This window comes from Bos javanicus, chromosome 18 (assembly GCF_032452875.1).
Source record: "Bos javanicus breed banteng chromosome 18, ARS-OSU_banteng_1.0, whole genome shotgun sequence".
NCBI classification, from domain to species: domain Eukaryota; kingdom Metazoa; phylum Chordata; class Mammalia; order Artiodactyla; family Bovidae; genus Bos; species Bos javanicus.
Window position 1 is genome coordinate 35,702,766 of NC_083885.1, and position 27,110 is coordinate 35,729,875.

At 38.0% G+C, this 27,110-nt stretch overlaps 1 protein-coding gene across 3 annotated transcripts in view; it reads left to right on the plus strand.

Annotated features, from left to right (window-relative positions):
• NFATC3 (nuclear factor of activated T cells 3) overlaps positions 1 to 27,110 on the plus strand; it is a 93,691-nt gene that overhangs the window by 36,092 nt on the left and 30,489 nt on the right. For all 3 annotated transcript variants that reach the window (XM_061387663.1, XM_061387664.1, XM_061387662.1), the window contains exons 4-7: positions 15,052 to 15,251; positions 21,414 to 21,586; positions 24,181 to 24,321; positions 26,829 to 26,884. In XM_061387663.1, coding sequence (XP_061243647.1) covers positions 15,052 to 15,251; positions 21,414 to 21,586; positions 24,181 to 24,321; positions 26,829 to 26,884 — 570 coding nt within the window. The remainder of the gene's footprint in view (positions 1 to 15,051; positions 15,252 to 21,413; positions 21,587 to 24,180; positions 24,322 to 26,828; positions 26,885 to 27,110) is intronic.

Consider the following 27,110-nt stretch of genomic DNA (forward strand, 5'->3'; position numbering starts at 1 on the left):
ACTCATGTCCATCAAGTCGGTGATGATATCCAACATCTCATCCTCTGTTGTCCCTTTCTCCTACCTTCAGTTTTTCCCAGCATCAAGGACTTTTCCAGTAAATCAGTTCTTCTCATCAGGTGGCCAAAGTATTGGAGTTTCAGCTTCAGCATCAGTCCTTCCAATGAACACCCAGGACTGATCTCCTTTAGGATGGACTGGTTGGATCTCCTTGCAGTCCAAGGGACTCTCAAGAGTCTTCTACAACACCACAGTTCAGAAGCATCAGTTCTTCGGCGCTCAGCTTTCTTTATAGTCCAACTCTCATATCCATACATGACTACTGGAAAAACCATAGCTTTGACTAGAGGGACCTTTGTTGGCAGAGTAATGCCTCTGCTTTTTATTGTGCTGTCTAGGTTGGTCATAGCTTTCCTTCCAAGGAGCAAGCATCTTTTAATTTCATTGCTGCAGTCACCATCTGCAGTGATTTTAGAGCCCAAGAAAAGAAAGTCTGTCACTGTTTCCATTATTTCTCCATCTATTTGCCATGAAGTGATGGGACTGGACGCCGTGATCTTTGTTCTTTGAATGTTGAATTTTAAGCCAGCTTTTTCACTCTCCTTTTCTACGTTCATCAAAGGACCCTTTAGTTCCTCTTTACTTTGTGCCATAAGGGTGGTGTCATCTGAGTATCTGAGGTTATTGATATTTCTCCTGGCAGTCTTGATTCCAGCTTGTGCTTCATCCTGCCCTGCATTTTGCACAATGTACTCTGCATATAAGTTAAAAAGCAAGGTGATAGTATACAGCTTTGACGTACTCCTTTCCCAATTTGGAACCAGTCTGTTATTCCATGTCCAGGTCTAACTGTTGCTTCTGGACCTGCATACAGATTTCTCAGGTGGCAGGTAAGGTGGTCTGGTATTCCCATCTCTCGAAGAATTTTTCACAGTTTGTTGTGATCCACACAGTCAAAGGCTTTGGCATGGTCAATAAAGCAGAAGTAGATGTTTTTCTGGAACTCTCTTGCTTTTTCTATGATCCAGCAGATGTTGGCAGTTTGATCTCTGGTTCCTCTGCCTTTTTTAAATCTAGCTTGAACATCTGGAAGTTCTCGGTTCACATACTGTTGAAGTCTGGCTTGGAGAATTTTGAGCATTACTTTGCTAGCATGTGAGATGAGTGCAATTGTGCGGTAGCTTGAACATTCTTTGGCATTGTCTGTCTTTGGGATTGGAATGAAAACAGCTTTTCCAGTCCTGTGGCCACTGCTGCGTTTTCCATATTTGCTGGCATTCTGAATGCATCATTAACAGCATCGTCTATTAGGATTTGAAATAGCTCAACTGGAATTTCATCACCTCCACTAGCTTTGTTCGTAGTGATGCTTCCTAAGGCCCACTTCACTTTGCATTCCAGGATGTCTGGCTCTAGGTGAATGATCACATCGTGGTTATCTAGATCATTAAGATCTTTTTTGCATAGTTCTTATGTGTATTCTTACCACCTCTTCTTAATATCTTCTGCTTCTTTTAGGTCCATCACATTTCTGTCTTTTATTGTGCCCATCTTTGCATGAAATATTCCCTTGGTATCTCTAATTTTCTCGAAGAGATCTCTAGTCTTGCCCATTCTATTGTTTTCCTCTCTTTTTTTTGCATTGTTCACTTAGGAAGGCTTTCTTATTTCTTCTTGCTCTTCTTTAGAACTCTGCATTCAGATGGGTATATCTTTCCTTTTCGCCTTTGCCTTTCACTTCTCAACTATTTCAAAGTTCTCAGACAGCCATTTTGCCTTTTTGCATTTCTTTTTCTTGGGGATGGTTTTGATCACCGCCTTCTATACAGTGTCATGAACCTCCATCCGTAGTTCTTCAAGCACTCTGTCTATCAGATCTAATCCCTTGAGTCTATTTGTCACTTCCACTGTATAATCATAAGGGATTTGATTTAGGTCATACCTGAATGGTCTGATGGTTTTCCCTACTTTCTTCAGTTTAAGTCTGAATTTTACAATAAGGAGTTCATGTTGTGAGCCACCATCAGCTCCTGGTCTTGTATTTGATGTCTGTATAGAGCTTCTCCATCTTCTGCTACAAAGAATATAATCACTCTGATTTCGGTATTGACTACCTGGTGATGTCCATGTGTAGAGTCGTCTCTTGTGTTGTTGCAAGAGGATGTTTGCTATGACTAGTGCGTTCTCTTGGCAAAACTGTTAGCGTTTGCCCTGCTTCATTTTGTACTCCAAGGCCAAACTTGCCTGTTACTCCAGGTATCTCTTGACTTCCTACTTTTGCCACCTGGTCCCTTATGATGAAAATGACATCTTTTTATGGTGTTAGTTCTAGAAGGTCTTATAGGTCATCATAGAACTTATTAGGTCATCATAGAAAGTCAAGAAATTGACTTCTCTTACCAGGAGAAAAATTATTTACACTTGCTTAAATGAATTTCCTACCCCCAAATAAGGGAAGGGGCAATTCCCTGGCAGTCCATTGGCTAGGACTTAGTATTTCCATTGCCAGGGCCCCGGGTTCCATCCCTGGCCAGGGAGCTAAGATCCCAGATCCATGTGACAGCAGCCAAGAAAAAAAAAAGATTCCCTAAGAATTTTATAGTTTAAATCATACAATATTTAGGTCTTTTCTCAATTTGAGGTAATTTTTGTATATGGTGTTAGGTATGGATCCATCTATATTCTTTTGCATGTAGGTACCTAGTTTTCTCAGCATTATTTGTTGAAAAGAGTTCTTTCCTCATTGAATGTTAAAAATCATTCCTAGTGATCCAGTGGTTAGGGCTCAGCTCTTTCACTGCTGGGGCCCAGGTTCAGTCCTTGTTTGGAGAAATAAGATTCTGCAAGCTGTGTGGCATGGCCAAAAACAAAACTGAAAAAAAATCATTTGACCATATGTCTAAGAGTTCTATTTCTAGGCTCTCTATTCTACCCCATTGGTCTTGATGTCTGCCTTTATGCTAGTCCCACAGTGTTTTGATTACAGTAGCTTTTTAGTAAATTTTGAAATCTAAGAGTGGGTGTATTCACCTTTGTTCTTTGTTTTTGAAAATTGTTTTGGCTATTCAGAGTCCCTTGAAATTCCATATGACTTCTGGGATGGATTTTTCTATTTCTGTAAAAATAACTTGGGATTTTTATGCAGATTGCATTGAATCTGTCGATTGTTTTAGGTAGTATTGTTCCAGTTCTTGAGCATAGGATTTTTTCTATTTATTCATGTCTTTAATTTTTTTCAGCAATGTTTTATAGTTTTCATTGTGTTAATTCCTGGGTATTTTATTCTTTTTGGTGCTATTGTAAGTGGAATTGTTTTTGTAATTTCCTTTTCAGGTTGTTGATTGTGTATAGAAATGCAGCTGATTTTCATGTGTTGACTTTATGTGCTGCTGCTTTGTTGAATTCATTTATTATCTCCAGCAGTTTTTGTTTTCTTGGTAAAATTGTTAGTTTTCTGTAGAGAAGGGGCTTCCCTAGTGGCTCAGATGGTAAAGAATTCGCCTGCAGTGTGGGAGACCTGGGTTCAATCTCTGGGTCAGGAAGATCCCCTGGATAAAGGAATGGCTTTCCACTCTAGTATTCTTGCCTGGGGAATCCCATGGACAGAGAAGCCTGGGAGGCTACAGTCTGTGGGGTTGCAAAAAATCGGACATGACTAAGTGACTAACACTTTCTGTAGATAAGATTAATCTGTGATGTGATAGAGGTTAATTATGGATGGAACCTTACCTCCTGTTCCTTTTTCTTAAAATGAGGATAATAATACACCTAGTTAAGAGTTAAGGGGGATCAAATGAAATGTTGCATGTAAAGAACATAATAAATGCTCAGTTAAGTATTTGTTGTTGTTTAGTCACTTATTTGTGTCTGATTTCTCCAACCCCATGGACTGCAGCAAGCCAGGCTGCAGTCTCAAATGGTTACATTATTGTGATTCCATTTGTATATGTGACACTGTTAGTAGAGATGGAGACTAGATTAGTGGTTGCCAGGGAACAGGAACTGGTTGAAGATTGTGAATGTAAAGGGGTAGCACAAGAGCATTCCTTTGTAGTAATGAGGCGTTCTAGATCCTGACTGTTACAGTGGTTACTTGAATCTACATATGGGATAAAATTGCATAAAACTACACACATACTTTGTTATACAGTGATAAGTTTTATAAAGGAATAAATATTTTTGAGTCTTATCCTAAATGTTACTGAAATTTAAGATGGCGATTATAGTATTTTTTTCCATAACTAGACTTTGTATTCATCATATACTAAGATTCGTTTCCAGGTAATGACTTTTTATATGATATTGTTACATGCACATTTACAGTTTGAAGCAATTGATATTTTGGAAGTTTTGAACTTTTAGTATCTTTACATTGTATATCATGTTTCTAATATTAATATATTCAGATCCCCTCCCCCCAAGTAAGGTAGCAGAACTGATAACAGAACTCCCCTTTTTGAAGCTGCTCTAGTCTGTCCTGTAGTGACCTTCGGGCTGTAACCCTCCAGCTTTAGTTAAATTAAGCACACACAGACCTTTGCTATGGAAACATACAGAATCATAACAAACAGCTTACTTTCTTCTGCAGCCCAGAAGGTGATCTGAAGAGAAGTGTCCTGATACCAAAAGAAAGATTTTAGAGTAGTGTTAACAGTAACAATAATTTGTTTCCTATAACATACGGGTAACAAATGAGATGGGATGGGATAATAGTCTAATTAATTTGATCTTCTTTTAAAATCCTTGAAATGCGAAGGAGAAGCCCTGTTTTTCCTATGCTGTAGTATATATGCTTGGAGCAGATGTTGGCTGAACTATGTATTATAAAATATGTTCCCTTTGAAATTTTATATGCCTGATTACCTTCCTCCATCACTGGCTCATTTTACTATCAAATATAAAGGACAGGTGGCTTATGTCTTTGCCAAACTGGTATTAATATGAGTCATCTAATACAACTGGCATACTTTGAAATGTATTGAATAGTACTTACTGGTATGTTATGTGATATTTGGGTAACTTTATAGATAGTAATAAAGTTTTTAATTTATATTTTCTATTTTAGATTTTACTACTTCATTTAAAGTAATCACTTTAGTGGCTGTAATTCTTATTTAAATAATTCTGTTGACTAACCTGGTGTCATTTTGTTCCACAAATTGTACTCTCTCATTCCAAAATTCATTCATTCACCAATGATTAGATGCCTGTAACATGCTAGGTGCTATACTAGGCTCTGGAGATGACAAAATGGACGCTGTCCTCTTCACAGTACTGTGGGGCAAGTGGTAAAGTTGTTGGTACTTTTTCTTCCACTATGTGAACACTTGGTTCCATAGAGTAATTTGTTCAATGTAGGATTAAACATGAAAAAGCAGTAAGTATAGCAGAAAGGATGGTTAACCATGAATTTGGGGGTAGTTCCTTAACCTTTCTTAGCTTCAGATTCTTCATCTATAAAGAAAATGGCATAAATTCCATGGGAGTTTTAGAATTAAATGAGCTAATTTAGTTAAAGTGTATCTCCACTCTCTATCTTTATTTTTTCACCTCTGGGTCAAAATGTGGAGGAATCTGTTTCTGCATTGTCACTTACCCCATCTGCCTCCATACAAACCAAAAGGGAAAAATGACTGAACTTTATTTGGGTGCATATGTACATCTACACCCTCATTTTTACTATTTCTTCTTTAGTTAGCGATTTATTTAGGCTTTTTTTTTTTCTACTGTAATCATATTGACATTTTATCATTTTATGGAATGTTTTCCATTCATTTAAAGCTTTAAAATTTATTAACTTATTTATACCAAGATGTAAAAAGATATCACAACTAATATTAATAGATTTCTTAAATACACAATATTTAAGTATTTACAGGAAACTGCAATTTCCACTTCAATATACTGGATTAAACACGTGTTTACCTTCATTAGACATTAAGCAGTTAAAGCTTAAGCTTGTTGGTTGGAGAAATCATTTTACATAAGAACCAGAAATCATTTTACACTAAAGAACCTTGGGAAGGCTCAAAGGGTTGAAGCACTGATATCTCTGAAAGTGGGGTGTGAGGTGAGGCTGAAAACAGAAGAATTGGTTGAAGATCTACAAAACAAGCAAACGTCACAGTTTTTCCTTTCTTATGTGGTATAACCAAGCGATAACCACTGGCTTACCTTGGGAGAATTTTGGAAATTTATTGTTTAGAGAGTGTGAAATAGAAGTTCTAGGTTCTAGAATAATTGAAGCAGGGTTTGGGGCTTTATACAGAAAATGGTATGGGGCTGAAAGAGGAGGCATAATAAAAGTCTGTGTCCTGAATAGAGAGACTTCTAACTCCTCTTGACGCCTAAAGGGTTATGTTCCCTAGACAGGAGACTGGAGGATTTGCTTTTAGGCAAACTGGTCAAGATAAAATACCTTTGTGCCTCTTGACTTGCAAATATTCTAGACCAGTGGTTCTCAACCCTATCAGACCCAACCCCACTCTCAAAATTTTAAACAAATATTTTATAATACTACTTTATTTACCTGGAATGGAAATGCAAAGATAATATAATCAGCCTACATAATATAATTTTAGAAATATCAATATAATGCTTTAATATTGAGGGAATAAATTTAGAAAACTAAATTATAGCAAAAAGTTATGTTTCAAAATGAAAAGACTTGGTAACAACTGTTCAGTCTCTGAGTTGTGTCCGACTCTGCAACCCCATGGACTGCAGCACGCCAGGCCTCCCTGTCCATCACCAGCTCCTGGAGTCTACTCAGACTCATGTACCTTGAGTTGGTGATGCCATCCAACCATCTCATCCTCTGTCGTTCCCTTTTCCTCCCACCTTCAATCTTTCCCAGCATCAGGGTCTTTTCCATGAGTCATTTCTTCGCATCAGGTGGCCTAAGTATTGAAGCTTCAGCATCAGTCCTTCCAGTGAATATTCAGGACTGATTTCCTTTAGGATTGACTGGTTTGATCTCCTTGCAGTCCAAGGGAATCTCAAGAGTCTTCTCCAACACCGTAGTTCAAAGGCATCAATTCTTCAGTGCTCAGCTTGCATCCCTGTGGACTATACAGTCCATGGACTTCTCCATGCTAGAATACTGGAGTGGGTAGCTTTTCCCTTCTCCTCTTCCCAAACCAGGACTCGAACCCTGGATTGCCACACTGCAGGCAGATTCTTTGCCAGCTGAGCCATAAGGGAAGCGGTAACAACTGTACAAAACACAATAAAGTAGCCTGATATTTGTACCTACAGCATCACTACAGTGTCGCAGGCACAAAGGCAGATGTGTTGATCAGCAGCCTGAATGCCACAAGTGAGTGGCATTACTGACAATGACATGATTTTCTGAAATGATCAACTCTTGCTTAAGTTTTCTTCAATTTACATGGCAGTTATATTCATGATAAATTCTTATGTGTTAAACTGTGATTTGGGTGATATTTATATATTCTAAGGAGTTGAGTTCCAAGTTCACAAACTTTTCTGTATAAATATATATACATGATGGGACATTCTGAAGTTCTGGGCAACACAGGCTAGTTCTGCTGTTTGAAGAACAATGATTATCTCATGCATTGATAGGTATTTGAAGAACAGTGAGTATCTCATGAAGTGATAGGAATTTGGATTTCTGGCCCCTTTGCATTAAATACCATTAGTGCACGTCAGTCATCATGTTGCCATACTCATTCATTTATGTATTAACTGTGGCTATTTTTTGTGCAATAGTGGCAGAGTAGTTAAGATAGAGAGTATACTGGCACTCTCATCATTTCACAGTGCTGCTCAGGGAGCTACAAATCAGTGATACAGTTAAAACTTGGTAGTGTTTCAGGAGCTGTAAGTACTGAAACTTTCACAGTGTATACTCATGTTGTCATGATGTCATCGTTCTCATCATGTCAAAATAAGAAACAGAAAGCATTTCAGTCATCCTTTTAAAGCACAGTAGAGTATATAATTTTGTTATTGCGCAATAGTGCTATGGCTAGGCTAAAAGAATGTTTGTCTTACATAGCCTCACATTTCCATCTAGATATCTCAGCATTACCTTGAATATAACATGACTAACATTGAAGACATGACCTTATCTTTCTCCAAATGTATTCTAAATAAGTGACTTCTTTATTTGCTAGGGATACCATCATTCTCCTGCGTATTGAAGCTCAGAACTTGTAATTTCTTTGTTCCTTTCTCTTTATTGTTCTATATGTAGTCAGTTATAAAAATCCCTTCAGGGACTCATAAGAAAGATTTATTGCATTAATCCATCTTCATTCCTATTTTCTATTCATGTTCTTACTTCTACCCTTGTTTAAATTTTGAGTACACATGATTTTAATGCTTTAGCCTCTTAACTGATTTCCATGATTTTGTCTTTTCTTTCCTAAACAGAGCCTTAATTGCTTTTTATCATGTACTTCCCTATTTCCTATATTATTATGATTAATAGATTTCTACCTTTAAAGGTCTTCACTCTTTCCTTAAAATTTAATACATACCACTTTGTTCTTGATTTTAGTGTCACCTATATAATACTGGCTGAAGCAGTGACATTTGATAGAGATATTTTCATAACACATCCTCAATAAAAAGAGGAAAAGGTAGAGTGGTAAACAAGACAGAGTTTTTACCTTTTTGAAACTTATGTGGTACTGAGGCAAACAGATATGAACAAATATATAAAATACTTTTAAGAGTAATAAATACTATGAAAAATGATAAAACAGGATAAAGGGGTGAAATACAATGTTTCATATAGGGTGGTTTTCTCTGAGGAGCTGACCTTTGAGTGCAGGCTGAAGCAATGAGGTAATGTGACGAACAGAGGGAAGAATATTCCAAAGGGAGAAAATATTACGTGTGAAACTCCTGAGGGTCCGAATGAGCTTAAGTGGTCCATGCAATAAGGCCAGGATGATCAGAACAGACTGTGGAAGGGAGAGAGTAGGAGAAGGTAAGGCAGCAGATTATCTAGGGCCCAGATCACATAGGACTTGTAAATATTTGTAGGGCATTTGAATTTAGTTCTCAGTGTGGAAGGAAGCCACTAGAGAGTTCTGAGCAGGGAGGTAAAGTTATCCGGTTAATGTTACAAGTTTGTTCTGGCTCCTCGACAGAAAACAGGCTATCAAGGAGCAAGAGTAAGAACAGGGAGAGCAGTTATAAGGCTGTTGCAATGGTTCAGGCTTTATTTGCTTCTCTAAATGTTACAGGACTGAAAAGCATCCTGAGTAAATCCTTTTTTTCTGATAATAGGCAAAAAATTTCATGTCCTTTCCTGGGTAGAGGAGGATAATCAATAAATTATGATGTTGCTTGGTTACAGACTCCAGTGTAAAGCCAGGCATGGGCAAGCCTGAGGGAGTAAAACACTCACCTGAAGGACAACATAATCAAATAAATTTGAAACTCTGATTAGATTCCATACTTAGACTCCGGATGCACACTAATAGCTAACATTTGTTGGCTACATGCCAAGCACTATACTAGGCACTCTGTTGATATCATATGTCAGGATACTTTACAAAACCATAATATACAAATAGAAGAGAATTTCTTTTAAGGTTATTGAATAGCTCATAAAATCTCAGGTTTGAAAGCTATGTGGCCTGGAACAGTGTCCAGCCACCCTGCTCAGTTTTGCTCTACTGAAAACATCACTGACTCTGACTCAGCATCCACAGCTTGTAGAGACAGTGCTTGGGTCTGGGCCCTAGAAACTCCACTGCCTTGAAGAGCTCCTCCACTGTGCTTACTGAAAAATAAACTTTATGCAGTCTATATTATCATACTGTGCCCTTGGCAAATTTTCTTCCCAGGGGCACTTAGGTCCAAAAGTAGGAGTGAGGATTGCTGAGAGTATCTCTCTGAAGCTTATAAGACCTCCCCACCAGGTGCCATGTAAACCACCATCCCAAAGCAGAGGAGTCTGACTAAAGCTGCAGTAGTAGAGCTGAGACAGCTTAAGAACTGTGACCTGACCAAATAAAAAAAAATTTAAAAATAGCATGCCTCTTTCTGGAAATAAATATTTTCTACTTCAATTCCTAGAGTTCTTTTATACAAAATGTCTAGTATATGTTAAACAATGCATACACACACAAGAAAGTGTGAACCAGGGCTTCCCTGGTGGTATAGTGGTAAAGAATCTGCCTGCCAATGCAGGAGACACGGGTTCAGCACCTGATCCGGGAAGATCCCACGTGCTGCAGAGCAACTAAGCCTATGTGCCGCAGCTATTGAGCCTGTGCTCTAGAGCCTGGGAGCCGCAACTACTGAGCCATGTGCCACAATTACTGAAGCCTGCACTCCCTAGAGCCTGTGCTCTGCAACAAGAAGCCACTGTAGTAAGAAGCCTGTGCACTGCATCTAGAGAAAAGCCAGTGTAGCAACAGAGACCCAGCAAAGCCAAAACTAAATAAATACATAATTATATAAAATTAAAAAAAAAAAAAACTGTGAACCACAGTGAAGAGAAAACAGTCAATAGAAACAGACCCAGAGGTGGCTCAAATCTGGCCCTACATCTGGGTTGGACTTATCAGAAAGAGACTTTGACATAACAGTGATAAAAATGCTAAATTAGCTAGTAGAAAAGGTGGGCTAAATATGTGAAGGGATGAAGGAATTCCAGTAGAGATGTGGAAAAAAAATTTTTAATTGAAAGGATAATAAGGACAAAGATACAAGAAAACTACAAGAACAATATCCCTAAAATATATAAGACAAAAATCCTCAACAAAAAAACTAGCAAACCGAATCCAACAACACGTTAAAAGGATTATACAGGGACTTCCTGGTGGTGCAGTGGTTAAGAATCCTTGTAATGTAGGGGAGTGTGTTCAATCCCTGGCCAGAGAACAGAGATCTCACATACTACAGAGCAAGTACACCTGCAAGCCACCACTAAGACCCAATGCAGCCAAATAAATAATTTTTTAAAAAGGATTATACAGCATGACCAAATGGAATTTACCTCAAGAATGCAGAAGGTGATTCAACAAATGAAAATCAGTTGTTATAATCATATTAATAGAAAGAAGGCATAAAAACCACATGATCATCTCAATTGACACAGAAAAGGCATTTGATAAAATTTAACAGCTTTCATTAAAAAAACAAAAACACCCAAGCAAACTAGGAAAAGTGGGGAAGTCCTTAACATGATCAAGGTCATTTATGAAAAGCCCACAGCTGACATCATCCTGGTAAAAGACTGCCAGCTTTTCCCCTAAGATCAGGAACAAGACAAGGTTGCTTGCTTTTGTCACTGCTATTCAGCATTTGTGCCGAAAGTTCTAGCCAGAGCTATTAGGCAAGAAAAAGAAATAAAAGACATCAAAATTGGAGAGGAAGAGGTAAAATTATCTCTATTAACAGATGACATGCTCATCTACTTTAAAAATCCCGAATAATCCCCAAGAAAGCTGCTAGAGCTAATAAATTAGTTCAGGGAAGTTTCTGGGCAGGAGATCAACTCATACTTAAGCAGCTGTGTTTCTGTGTATTTCTATGTGAAAGTTGCTCAGTTGTATCTGACTCTTTGCGACCCCATGGACTATTTTTAGTCCATGGAATTATTCAGACCAGAATACCGGGGTGGGTAGCTAGTTCCCTTCTCCAGGGGATCTTCCCAACTCAGGGATCGAACCCAGGTCCCCACATTGCAAGCAGATTCTTTACTATCTAAGCCACCAGGGAAGCACGTACAGGTGATAAACAACCCAAAGAGGACATTAAGAAAGCAGTTTCACTTACAATAGCATCTAAAAGAAGTAGTTATGAATTAATTTAACCAAGGAGATATAAGACTTGTATGCTGAAAATTATAAAATGTTTCTGAAAGAAAACTAAATGGAAATATATAAAGTAATTTAAAAATAATATAAAGTAAAAATAGGAACTTCCCTGGCAATCGAGTGGTTAAGACTTTGTTTTCCAGTGCAGAGGGTGCAAGTTTAGTCCCTGGTTGAGGAGCTAAGACCCCATGTGTCTCCAGGCCAAAAAAACCAAAACATAAGATAGAAAGCAATATACAACAAATTAAAAAATAACTTTTAAAAATGGTCTACTTAAACAATATTGTTTAAAAATATATAAAGTAAAAATAAAATCTAAGTATACTTGGAACAAAAATAGACATCCCATTTTCATGGGAAGGAGACTTAATTAAGATATCAGTGCTCCCCAAAGAAATCTACAGATTTAATGCAGTATTTAGCCAGATTCCAACAGTCCTTTTTGCAAAATGAAAAATCGTAGTCTCAAATTCATATGGAATTGCAAGGGGCCTCAAGTAGCTGAAACAATCCTGAAAAGGAAGAATAAAGTTGGAGGATTTCCTCTCCCTGACTTGTAACATACTACAAAACTACAGTATTTTAAGCAGTATGGTGCTGGCATAAAGACCAATGAAGTAGAATAGAAAGCCCAGAAATAAGTTCTAACATATATGATGAATTAATTTTTGATGGGGTTCCAAGACCTTTCAGTGGGAGAAATGAGTCTTTTCAACAGATGGTGCTGGGAAAATTAGATATCCACAAGCAAGACAATGTAGTTGAATCCTTGCCTTATATGATATACAAAAATTAACTCAAAGTGGATCAGAGACCTAATGTAAGACCTAAAACTATAAAATCTTTGAAGAAAACTTGAGGAAAATCTTCTCAACATTGGACTTGGTAGTGGTTTCTTAAGTATGTTAGCTAAAGCACAAGCAACAAAAGAAACAAATCAGACTCCATCAAAATTAAAAAGGGTCTTTCCAGGTGGTGCAGTTGGTTAAAAATCCACCTGCCAATGTAGGAGACACAAGAGACATGGGTTCAATCCCTGGATCGGGAAGATCCCCTGGAGTAGGAAATGGTAACCCTCTCTAGTAATTCTTGCCTGGGAAAATCAAGGACAGAGGAGCCTGGTGGGCTACAGTCCAGGTTTGCAGAGTTGGACATGACTGAGCATGCACAAAGGCAAAAGGCAAAATTTTAAAAACTTGTGTGTGTCAAAGGACACAACCAAGAAAGTAAAAAAAACAACCTGCAGAATGGGAGATAGTATTTGTAGATCACATATCTGCAAGGGATTAATATTCAGATTATGTGAAGAACTCATACACCTTTGATGAACAACATCAAAACAAATATAAATGCACACCCATATGTACTGCCAAAGAATGCTGAACTTTTTTGTTTAAGCAGGCACTTAACTTGGTTGGAGTCAACCTGTAAAACCTGTCTCCCTGTGCTTGGTGGTACCTCATTATCTCATTTCAGTTATTTTAGCCTTAGGCTGCTTGAGTCTGTCCTGTTATGGATGGTTTACAGGTCAGACAAAGAACTGGGTGGAGTGTGTGTGTGTGTGTGTGTGTGTGCGCTGCTGCTGCTGCTGCTAGGTCGCTTCAGTCGTGTCCGACTCTGTGCGACCCCGTAGACGGCAGCCCACCAGGCTCCCCCGTCCCTGGGATTCTCCAGGCAAGAATACTGGACTGGGTTGCCATTTCCTTCTCCAATGCATGAAAGTGAAAAGTCAAAGTGAGGTCGCTCAGTAGTGTCCGACTCTTAGCGACCCCATGGACTGCAGCCTACCAGGCTCCTCCGTCCATGGGATTCTCCAGGCAAGAGTACTGGAGTGGGGTGCCATTGCCTTCTCCAGTGTGTGTGTGTGTGTGTGTGTATATATATGTGTATATATATATATAAAACTTGGAGCACCCCTTCTCTGGCTCTCTTTTCTGGGATTTGCCTCTACTTTCCAGAGGTTATGACAAGCTCTGTCCTTGTTTCTTCAAGCCCTTCAGACTGTAGATTTCTTTGGTAGTTTCAGCCACACTGTTAAAAGCATGGACTGTGGCTTTCCCTCAGATTAAAGCCTTAAAAACAGGAAACACACCTTCCCTTATTTTCTTCTTACATGTGTCAGTTTCTAGTATCTCTTTACTTTGATACTTTCCTTCCTTTCAAAGTCATTCTTTATATTTGTTCCAGTGTATAGTTGCTGTTGGACTTCCCTGGTGACTCAGAAGGTAAAGAATCTGCCTGCAATGTGGGAGACCTGGGTTTGATCCCTGGGTTGGGAAGATCCCCTGGAGGAGGGCATGGCAATCCTCTCCAGTATTCTTGCCTGGAGAATCCCATGGACAGAGGAGTTGACAGGAAACAGTCCGTGGGGTCGCAAAGAGTCAGACACGACTGAGCGACTAAGTACAGCACAGTACACATAGTTGCTGTCTGCATGATGGCAGGTCCAGTGGGTGCTACTCAGCCATCAGACTGAACACAGGAGTCTCCCTAAATGCTTTAGGCTCTGTTTCTTTTAACTGCCTCTTTTTTGTGATCACCATTTTTACCTCCAGTACCTCCTAGCCATCACCCTTCTTCATCCTGTGTTGCTGTTTTAACCCAGGCAATAGCTGAAGAGTACCAAAGAAAGTCAAGTAGCCTAGCTTTTTAAGTCAGTTGAAATTCTCAGTTGGAAACATGGAAAAGGACTTTTCAGGTCATTTCTACTAAAAGTATCTCTGATTTTAATAGCCTGATTGGGGACCTTCCCACATACGCTGATCTGTAAGTCCGATCTGGATGGTTAATGTTGCCTAGAGCACAGAATCAACATTTCTTTTATATTCTACATAGCACCTTATCAAGGCTTTTCAGAGTTTAGGTTGATCTAGCTTTTAATCTGGAGAAGGCAATGGCACCCCACTCCAGTGTTCTTGCCTGGAAAATCCCATGGTCGGAGGAGCCTGGTAGGCTGCAGTCCATGGGGTCGCACAGAGTCGGACACAACTGAGCGACTTAGCAGCAGCAGCTTTTAATTCCCCAAAACCCGATCATCCCTTTGTAATATATTCCAGCATTTTATAACTCTTAAGATATTTCTGTAGTTCAGAGGGTTGTTCACCTATTACTTGTTTTGACTGTTGAGATAACATTTTATGTATCAATAGTATATGATACAAATACAAGACTTACTGTTGTAAACTTACTGTAAAATGCATGGATAATGAGTTGTTATTTTTCTGTGTTTGCTCTTCCAAATTAGCTCCTGGGCTACAGTGAAAAGCCAATAAATCTACAGATGTTTATTGGAACAGCAGATGACCGATATTTACGGCCTCATGCATTTTACCAGGTGCATCGAATCACTGGGAAGACAGTTGCTACTGCAAGCCAAGAGATAATAATTGCCAGCACAAAGGTTCTGGAAATTCCACTTCTTCCTGAAAATAATATGTCAGCCAGGTATCTTGAAACATCCTGAAATGGACTGTTTTTTCTTTTCCTGAAATAATTTTCAGAAGAAAATACATTTATTTTTATATTAATAGCACAAAAATAAAATAGTATTCTGAATTAACTGAATAACATTTTATAAACAATTAGAGTATATTTGCTAAGGTTGGTATCATATTTCCATAAAGAAAATTCAATTCAGCAAAAGTTTATGACCATGTATTTACCAGGCAAGCATCATGCTAGTTGATAGAGACACAAATAGTGAACTTTTGTCAAGTAGCCCACAGTCTAATCAGTTCAGTCGCTCAGTCGTGTCCCACTCTTTGTGACCCCATGAACCACAGCACGCCAGGCCTCCCTGTCCATCACCAACTGCTGGAGTCTACCCAAACCCATGTCCATTGAGTCGGTAATGCCATCCAACCACCTCATCCTCTTTCGTCCCCCTCTCCTCCTGCCCTCAATCTTTCCCAGCATCAGGGAAAAGAGTCAAATGAGTCAGCTCTTCACATCAGGTGGCCAAAGTATTGGAGTTTCAGCTTCAACATCAGTCCTTCCAATGAACATCCAGAACTGATCTCCTTAAGGATGGACGGGTTGGATCTCTTTGCAGTCCAAGGGACTTTCAAGAGTCTTCTCCAACACCACACTTCAAAAGCATCAATTCTTCTGCGCTCAGCTTTCTTTATAGTTCAACTCTCACAACCATACCTGACTAACGGAAAACCCATAGCCTTGACTAGATGGACCTTTGTTGGCAAAGTAATGTCTCTGCTTTTTAATATGCGGTCTAGGTTGGTCATAACATTCCTTCCAAGGAGTAAATGTCTTTTAATTTCATAGGATTGACAATAAATAATTGCAGAGCAATTGTGATTGATAAGTTTCCTTAAAGAAAACTTTTGACTGCTTTCAGATGTCCCATTTTATCCATATCCAAATAAAATGAGATTTTGCCAAATTCTGAATGAGAATGCAGTAGAGTTTTGTTCAAGTAGATTAGTTAGGAATGTATAGTACCTGTAATAGAAACCTGAAGTGCAGTGGCTTAAACAGCGAGAGGTTTAATTTTTCTTTCTGCAAAAGAAATATACAGATAGGCATTTTAGGGCTGGCATAGTGGCTCCATAAGTCATTGGGGCCCCAAGCTCCTTCTGTTTTTTCTTTGCTATTTTTAGGTTGTAGTTTTCATCCTCAAGATTACCTCATGATCCACAGTGGCAGCTAGAGCTTTTGCCATCATAACTGTAATCCTAGAAGGAATAGGAAGAAGGGGTAGGAGGAAGGGTGGGAGAGAATTTTCATCTGAGTCAGGCCTCTTTAAACAGCTTTTCCCAGAAACTTACCCAACACTTTTATTGCATCTCATTGATCATCCTTGTATATAGGGAAGACCTGGATATGTTTTGTTTTGTTTTGTTTTTTAACCTGAGTACATTGCCACCCCTAACAAGATAGGGGTCTGTTACTGAGAAAAACAGAAAAAGGATATTTAGTAGGCAGCTATTACTTTGCCACAATCAGGTATGTGAAACTTACAGTGACTTTTTTAGAGAAATTGTTTCAAACTATAATATAGGTCTTTCTTAAGGTGGCGTTGATATCTGTCCCAGGCTATTGGAAGAATAGTCCTATTAAAATCGGATTTCAGTCTCAGGCTCTCCTCTTTTAAATTTATATTTTTATTTAATTGAATATACCCCTGAAGACATGGTAATTTATGATATAACTGTACAATTATAAAATAAGAATTGCTTTTATCTACTTACTAGCAGAAAAGAAAAATTAATATAGATTTAAATAAAACCTTATCTTTGCCTGCTTTGTTCAAGTCAATAGTACTCGAGAACTGGATCCTATTAAGTCAATACATGGGCTAAAATGAGAGTTTTTTCATGGCTGGGGCACTGTTAGCTGATAATCTCTACTCTTATACTTTCTGTGTTCTGCAGTATATAAAAAGAACTTTGTATTCTCAGGTGATCCTTATTCAGGTACATGAGCAAAACTCTTAAAGAAAAATGTTAACTCTGTTTCCAGGCATCCTGTTTGACCCATTTTCAAATAAGGTGAGGTGGCCAGCCTCTAATGAGAATGCAAGAAGGCTTACCTCCCTTCCTCCCTTTTACTCTTGGATCTTACTTTTTAAATTTTTTTTAGCTGCACCACGAGACTTACGGGATCTTAGTTCCCCAACCAGGGATCAAACCTCAGTCCTTGGCAGTGGAAGCACAGAATTCTAACCACAGGACGACCAGGGAATTCCCTAGGATCTTTTTCATTTAGCATCAAAAACACATGAAAATACTGTTATTCAGATGCAGAGGGGAAATTGAAAATCAACTTTGAACTATCTTTTTCTAAGAATTCATAAAATTGCTTCTTAGGTGACAGTTTGCAGGCCATGTTTCCATTCATTCCTCTGGATATTTTAAGCAGTAGACTTTACCAGACAAGGAGAGACCTACAAAAACTTTATCATTGTTATTTTTTGCCTCGGCTTCCTGGAAGTTCATGATCAAGCTCAATTATAGTAATTATAGTAATTCACGTAACGTTAGATTTGGGATATATTTATTTCCTGTTTCTTCTATTTAAAAATTTTTTTCTATTTCTTTCTTCTTGACGTTATTCGTGTTTATGTTGTAAAATGCCTCAAATCATTTTTTAAAATAATGTATAAATCAATAAATTAAAGAAAACAGAGTACATGAGTTTCTAAGACAGATTTTCAAGAATTTAAGAAAGCCTTACGTACCAAATAATGTGAACTTATCAGAACTGTAGGATCCAAACATGAAATAGAGGTGGTAGTCAAGATTCATGTTCCCTTCCCCAACCGGAGGTGGCAGACACTGACTGCCTGGAATAGACCAGAAAGAACAAATTCAGACTTAAATTGAAGAAAGTAGGGAAAACCACTAAGCCATTCAAGTATGACCTAAATTAGATCCCTTACAATTATAACAGTGGAAGTGACAAATAGATTGAAGGGATTAGATCTGATAGAGAGTGCCTGAAGAACCATGGACAGAGGTTCATGTCATTGTACAGGAGGCAGTGATCAAAACCATCCCCAAGAAAAAGAAATGCACAAAGGCAAAATGGTTGTCTGAGGAGGCCTTACAATTTAGTTGAGAAAAGAAGAGAAGTGAAAGGCAAACGCGAAAAGGAAAGGTATACCCATCTGAATCCAGAGTTCCAAAGAATAGCAAGGAAAAATAAGAAAGCCCTCCTAAGTGAACAATGCAAAGAAATAGAGGAAAACAGTAGAATGGGAAAGGCTAGAGATCTCTTCAAGAAAATTAGCAATACCAAGGGAACATTTCATGCAAAGATGGGAACACTAAAGGACAGAAACAGTGTGGACCTAACAGAAGCAGAAGATATTAAGAAGAAATGGCAAGAATACACAGAAGAACTATACACAAAAAGTCTTAATGACCCATGGTGTGGTAACTTATCTAGAGCCAGACATCCTGCAATGCGAAGTCAAGTGGGCCTTAGGAAGCATCATTATGAACAAAGCTAGTGGAGTCAAAACCTTTGACTGTGTGGATCACAACAAACTGTGAAACATTCTTAAAGAGATGGGAATACCAGACTACCTTACCTGCCTCCTGGGAAACCTGTATGTAGGTCAAGAAGCAACAATTAGAACAGGACATGGAACAGCAGACTGGTTCCAAATTGGGAAAGGAGTGTGTCAAGGCTGTATATTGTCACTTTGCTTGTTTAAGTTACATGCAGAGTATATCATGCGAAATGCAGGGCTGGATGAAGCACAGGCTGGAATCAAGATTGTGGGGAGAAATATCAATGATCTCAGATACGCAGATGACACACCACCCTTATGGCAGAAAGCGAAGAGAAACTGAGGAACCTCTTGATGAAAGTGAAAGAGGAGAGTGAAAAAGTTAGCTTAAAACTCAGCATTAAAAAATGAAGATCATGGCATCCAGTCCCATCACTTCATGGCAAATAGATGGGGAAATAATGGAAACAGTGACAGACTTTTCTTTTCGTGGGCTCCAGTATCACTGCAGATGGTGACTGTAGCCATGAAGTTAAAAGACCCTTGCTCCTTGGAAGAAAAGCTGTGACAAACATAGACAGCATATTAAAAAGCAGAGACATGACATTACCAGCAAAGGTCTGTCTAGTCAAAGCTGTGGTTTTTTCAGTAGTCATGTATGGATGTGAGAGTTGGACCATAAAGAAGGCTGAGTGCCAAAGAATCGATGTTTGTGAGCTGTGGTGTTGGAGAAGACTCTTGAGAGTCGCTTGGACAGCAAGGAGATCAAACCAGTCCATTCTAAAGGAGATCAATCCTGAATACTCATTAGAAGGGCTAATGCTGAAGTTCCAATACTTTGGCCACCTGATGCGAAAGAGCCAACTTATTAGAAAAGACCTTAATTCTGGGAAATATTGAAGGCAGAAGGAGAAGGGGATGACAGAGGATGAGATGATTGGATGGCATCCCTGACTCAATGAACATGAGTTTGAGCAAGCTCTGGGAGATGGGGAAGGACAGGGAAGCCTAGCGTGCTGCAGTCCATGGTGTTGCAGAGTTTGACACGACTGTGCGACTGAACAACAACTTCCACTGCAGGGTGTGCCTGTTTTATCCCTAGTCAGGGATCTAGTATCCTGTATGATGCGGCCAAAAGAAAGAAAAAGCTCTACTGTTCTCTCAAAGCAGTAGTGTGGGGGAAGATTGGGAGATAGCCCCTTTGTTCTGCCTGCTATCCCATAAATTAGGTCGTTTCAAACCTAATCTATCTTGTATGGGTAATATCCTTTAATTAAGACTGATATTCAACCCACAACCATAGAACCACTCTACAAGATGCTTTAAATATAGTATGCCAATATTCATTGCCTTCCCTACTCATAACTCCTCCTTGATTTAGAACTTGATGAGAATGGATGTGGCAGTGTTATATTCTGATCTAGGATATAATTGTGTTGTAAGTAGAAATTAATAGTTACTATCATTCCTATAAATTTAGGTTTTGTTTGGTTGCTTTTTTCTTTTCTCGCATTGCTTAGCCAGAGTTTAAGATAGTCATTTCTGATACTCCACGTCATCTGCTAGAAACTTAACTGTCTGCTAAAATACCTTCCCTTGAAACTCAATAAAAATTGATAATCTCTGGTATTTCCCACCAAATACTCATTTGGCATATGAGCATGAATACTAGCTTGATACAATTTGATCAGTACTGTTTTGAGCTAAGGTACAGTTTTTCAATATTAGCTAAATACAGTTTATTTATAAATAAAAAAGTTTATTTTAAAAAATATTACTTTTTTAGAAATTTCCTTGCCTTTTTGAAGGTGAAAATATTATATTTTTCAGATTCTTCTTGAGCTTTTTTGGTTCAAGCCTGATGAGTTGTTTTTATTAATAAATGTATAAAAGTTTTAATATGTTATTGATGACTTATTTGTGGTCCTATAAATTAATCTTTTCTGGGCTAAGTTATATGTAGAATTAGAGCCTTTCACTTTATATTTTACTTATCTAGTTCTGTAACAAACCACCTCAAAATTTAGTGGCTTAAAGTAGTAACTGTTTATTATTTTTCATGATTCTTTTCGTTGGCTGGACTCAGCTGGTCCATTCATGTAGTGGTAGCTGGAATCATTTGTGTACCTGATTTCAGCTGGAGTAGTGCAGAGTAGTTGAGGATTATCTGGGCCTTTCTCTCCAGCATACTAGTTGGGCTTCTTCATTGTGTCTCAGGGCTCCAAAAGAACAAAAGTGGAAGCTCCAGAGCTTCTTCAGGGCTAGACTTGTAAATTACACAGCATCACTTGGCCACATTGTCAAAGGAAATCATAAGGCCCACTATCAAGGAGAGGGGACATCGTTACTCTACCTCTTAATAGGAAAAGTGGCATGGGAATACAGGTATGGGGAGGAATTATTTACATCCCTCTTTACAGTCAGTTGGTACACTTAGTATTATTTGTCATCCAAAACATTTTTAATCATATTTTTAATTTAAATAGCAGAAAATAGCAGTCATATCTTTCTTTTTTGACCTGATTTTAGGTTGTGATAGTTGTGCCTGGCCAGTTAACATAACTGTTCAGCTGAGTTTTTTGGAACCACTAATTTCAGTTAGCCAATAATACTTGTATATTCTTTTCCACTAGTATTGACTGTGCCGGTATTTTGAAACTCCGAAATTCAGATATAGAACTTCGAAAAGGAGAAACTGATATTGGCAGAAAGAATACTAGAGTTCGACTTGTGTTTCGTGTACACATCCCACAGCCCAATGGAAAAGTCCTTTCTCTGCAAACAGCTTCTATACCTGTTGAATGCTGTAAGTGAGCTTGTGATGCTGTTTTTTAAATTTTATTTATAAAAGGTCATTTTCATTTTCTGTTTTATTTATTATGTTGAGATCAAAAGTAAACTGAAACCCAGGGTCTGGATAGCTGGTGTGATTTTCTTATATAGAAATAAACTACATGTGTAGTGGAAGTAAGTACTGATCTTGGAGTTAGGAAATGGTTTTGCATTATAATCAGACCCTAGGTAGCCTGTGTGGCTATAGACATTATTCTCTTGACTACAGTTTTCTTAACCTGTAAATGAGGAAAGGGGCTTGATGACACCTGAGAACCAAGTCATGAAGCTATGAGTCTGACACTAAGTGTCACTATTACTTGGTCACCTTTGTTTTATTAAAATGTTGGAAGATGTCTGTCTTTACGAGCTGACACTTCACCTAACTATGGACTCACAGGCTTTTGGCTTTTAATTGTATATTTATTTACACCAGCTTGAGAAAGTGAATATCATTTACCCAGATTTTCAAGGCCAAGAAATTGAAAAAGGCCCTAGAACCCGATATCTACTCAAGCTGTGGATTGAGAACTGTGGACCTCAGGCAGGTTAGCTGTTAGTACTGAAATACTGAGATTGTGGTTTAGATCCTTTAGGGCATAATTTTTGTATTAACTTTTAATAGATAATACAGGTATATGGTACAGAATTTTAAATGAATAAAAGTATAGAGTGAGGCCCCTGCACTTGCCCTCTGTGGTGGCCCACACTATGGAGTGTGCTTCTCTCTGAATCTGAATAAATCCACTTCTTACCTAAAAAAAAAGTATAGAATGAAAAGTAAATTTTCAAGTCAGCTAAATCCTCTTCTTAGAAACAGCTTTTGTTGCCATAATTTTTGTTACTCTGCCAGACAAGTGCCCATTTAAGCATATATTTCTCTAATTTTTAGCAACATAATTTAAATAATTTTAAGTTCATAGAGTAGCTTGAGTTTTTGAGATGAATTCATGCTAAAATTATTTTGTTTTCTCTTTTAGTTTATTAACTTAATGTGTGACTGCTGAGAATATAGAAAACACAGAATGGTATAAAGAGTAGCATTAAAATCTTTTGTAATGTCACTTCTCTGATATAGTCACTATTAACCATTCTCTGGATTTTTTTGGGTCTGAGTATTTGAGTATTTGGTATTTTCACTTATAATGGGCATTTTTTCATATTGTTAAATATTCTTCAAAAATACTTTCAGCACATGCATAATATTTTATTATGGCTATACCATTTGCTGAACACAGTTTGAGTGTTCAGCAAATGTACTTGTGATGGTTGGTTTCCACCATAAATAATTAGTCTTACTCCCTAGGCTGGTCAGTGCTTGTTTTTATGCTCCTTCTCTGTTGGGCCATTTAAAACATAAATAGGGACATAATGTTTTCATAAATGTTTTCTGAGATCTAGGTTGGTACTTGGTACTTTCCAAATTGTAGCTCATCCTAACCAGACCCATCCCCTATGACACATTGTCTTTGAACAGGACTAGGATCCCAGTTCATATACCTTTTGTGGCTTGGTGTGAAGTACTTGGAAGAGACATAGTGAACTGGGACTGCATGCATCATAAAGGCAGTCAAATTGTTTAAATTTCTTAAAAATGTGTTTTGGCCAAACAAAACACAGCTGACCCTCTAAGCCACCAATTTTCCACCCAAGTAGTAGGACTAAAAGTAGACCTGTTTCCAAAACATGAAGAAGAAAGTATAGTCCACACTTTATTTTAATCCAGAGAGAAACATAGTTATTGAGGCCTTTGACAGGAATAAACCCTTAGAGAACCTAAGCAGTCAAAAGAAGTATAGCTTGAAACTCAAGCATTTTTTAAAAAAAGAAAAGAAAGGCTAGAAATAGGATCTCCAGAAAATACAACAGTTGAACTCAGTTGATATCAGAAAATGATGGCACCAAGGAAAAGTTAATACTTTAAATAATAACTTACAAGCTTTAAGATAAATTGTGTTCATATATCCTGGGAAGGAAGAGTAGAGTGGACTAAGAAATATTTATGTTCATTTTTAAAAATTCTGTATTGAAATGTGTACTTCATGTATACTTTGTTTAGTTATTCAGAAGATCATCCAAAATGTAATTCTGATGTCTTGATGATCTGGCTATTTTCTTTTTTGCTATTTTCTTGATGAAAGATTTACTTGGTGTTTGTCCTTTAGAAACTTGTCTTCTTTTAATTGTATGTAATCTAGTTATGCATCTTTGGACTTAGTTTTCTTCTTCTATTAAATTTGCCAATTTTAAAAGGCAAATTGTAGGGAAGAAATGTATTAAGCTAAAAAGAGAAAAGTGGATGAGGTAAATGTGTTGGAGTCAACATAAGTTGCGGGCATTGATTAATTTCTCTTTATTAGTTTCTCTATAGTTGTAGTCTAATAATAATGTAGAATCACATGACTAATAAGTATTTTGTTTTCTAAATAGCATAGTGATTTAGATATTATTAATATTGTGCTGCATTTTATAAAAGCCCAGAATTTTCTTCTTTTATAGCTAGAATTTGTCATTTACATGTGAAAGACTGTAAACTAGTATTTATTTTTCTCCACTGTTAAAAAACAGCTCAGCGGTCTGCCCAAGAACTTCCTCATATTGAGAAGTACAGTATCAACAGTTGTTCTGTAAATGGAGGTCATGAAATGATTGTTACTGGATCTAATTTTCTTCCAGAATCCAAAATCATCTTTCTTGAAAAAGGACAAGGTAAATAATATAAGATTTGAGTTGACACAGACATAGAAAACAAACTTATGGTTACCAAAGGGGATAGGAGAGAGAAGGGATAAATTAGGAGTTTGGGATAAGAAGATACAAACTACTATATATAAAATAGATGAACTGGACCACTCTCTTAAACCATACACAAAAATGAACTCAAAATAGATTGAAGACTTAAATGTAAAACCTGAAACAGTAAAACTGGAAGAAAACTTAGGTAGTAAGCCATGGCATAGGTCTTGACAGTGATTTTTTGAATCTGACACCAAAAGCAGCAATAGCAGAAATAAAACAGACTACATCAAACTTAAAAAGCCACACAACAAAACAAACTGTCCACAAGATGAGAAAGCAGCCTACTGAACGAGAGAAAATATTTCCAAAGCACATAAAGAGTTCATACAGCTCAGTAGTAAAAAATCAGACAATCCCAATTAAGAAATAAGCAGAAGATCCCAGTAGACATTTTTCCAAAGAAGAACATAGATAACCAACAAATACGAAGATTCTTTCTCTACATTGTTAATCATCAGTGAAATGCAAGTCAAAACCATAGAGAGGGACTTCTTCCCTGGTAGTCCAGTGGCTAAGACTCCATTCTCTCAATGTAGGGGTCTCAGGTTCATTCCCTGGTCAGGGAGCTAGATCCCACATGCCGCAGTGAAGACCCGGCAAAGTCCCCCTAAAAAAAGAAAAACACAAAACCATAGATACTACCTCATACCTCTTAGAATGGCTATTGTTAAAAAAAAAAAAAAAGCTGGAAGAAACAAGTGTTGGCAAGTCTGTGAACAAAAGGGAATTGTATACTGTTTGTGGGAATGTGAACTGATGCAGTCACTACAGAAGATATTTTGGAGATTCCTTAAAAAATTTAAAGTAGAACTACCATATGATCCAGCAGTTCCACTTCTGGGTATTTATCTGAAGAAAATAGACATACTATCTCAAAAAAACATACACAGTCCCATGTTCATTGCACAGTGTTTACAGTAGCCAAGACTCGGTTATAAGGACCCTGGCATCTATCTCCTAGTACATCCAGAATGCGTCTTTATTAATTATTGTAACCACCACATTTCATTATAGTGAACTGTTTATATTTGCCTTTCATCCACAGACAGAAGGTAGGGTATCCTGTCTCTTATTTCGGCAACCCAGAGTGCCTGGCAAGTTGAGACCCAGCAAATGATTGCTGAACTGAGCTGTAGTTCTGAGTAGGCATAGCATTTGTGCACAAGGGTAGCTCATACTTAGTTGTTGGAGTAGAAAGTGGTGAAAAGGCATTTCACCAAGTCTTCACAGACCAGATGAAGTCATCCTAGCAGTGAAGGTACTTTTTGGTTTTGTCACTGGGTGAATGCCCATGACATAAGAAGAATGCTTTAGAATAGCTGCACATTAGACTGGAATGCGAGCACTAGTAGCAGATGGGGTGCTCCCCAGGTAAACAAGTCACTTGTGACGAAGAGACAGAAACCAGATAATAAAGATCTGTGGTGACCCAAATCTGGAAAGCCTAGCAAATTATTCACAAGACCATCTGTTTCTAAGATCTTGACAAGCCAAGCAATCCTAGAAAATGAAGTCTAGTAGGGGGAAACTCACATAGCAAGGGCTGGGGGTTAAAAAAAAAAAAAACAAACCCAGCTGCATGAGTACACAGTGTGGGAGCTTGAGCTTGGCAGTAGGAAATGTGGCAGACTGAGGGACACTTGCTGGCCACATGCGAAGTGTCAGACACTTTCTTTATAGTGTAGCTGCCTCAGATAACATATTCACAGAGACATAGCATCTCCATGTAAGACAACAAGAGCCTCAGTCACTCTCTGTCATGTTGAGTCATTTCTCACCTGGTCTATTCAGTCCTCAGCCTGATGCATTTGGAGGGAGATGGTCACACTGGAAGACTGTTCAAAGAAGAGTGACTAGGGGGGCTAAAATATCGTTTAAGGAACAGATGCGGAACTAGAGGTGCTAGGCAGCAGAAAAGGAGACACAGGAAAACACAGATGCTTTTAAACATATGAAATACTGTCTCACAGAGATGCTCAAGATTTTTAGGGGGTGGCTACAAGGAGTAGTGCTTAGGCCAGAGGTTGGGTACTTGAAGGAGACATGTTATCTATCATGAAGACAGAGCAGTTTTCTAGCAGCAGTTATTATCCAAAGATGAAATGGGTTACTTGGTTAGGGAATGAGTTTCTCATTACTTTAAGGCACACAAGCAGAAAGAAGTTGGCCGCCACTTTGTAGAGGTGTTCTCAGAAGATTTTCATACATCACTTAGTAGACTAAAGTCTACAGGCCCTGCAAATTCAGGTAGCCTAAGATCTTTCTTCACATTTTTTTCCCCATGGGTAGACATTTTCATAACAGAAGTCAGTGAGATAAAGATTCCTTTTGCCAATAAACTTGTGATACTAAATAAGTTAGATTTTGTTTGCATGCTTTTTGACTTCCTTTTAACTGTAAATTGTTTCTTTCAATAGATGGACGACCTCAGTGGGAAGTAGAAGGGAAAATAATCAAGGAAAAATGTCAAGGGGTAAGAAGTTGATTTCTTTGGAAATATTTGAGATGCTTAATGTGAAAATTAGATAATGTTGCTTTGTGGTATAGATGAGGAGTCTTTTTTAGAAGTTTGGACATGAGATAGACTGCTTTCCTGGTACTAAAATAAAGTTTAGGAAAGATAAACTGTTGGTGTCTTCCCCTTTTTTGTGGATAGGGAAGGAGAAATTAGAAATGAAAGATTATTAGAAGTTCTTACT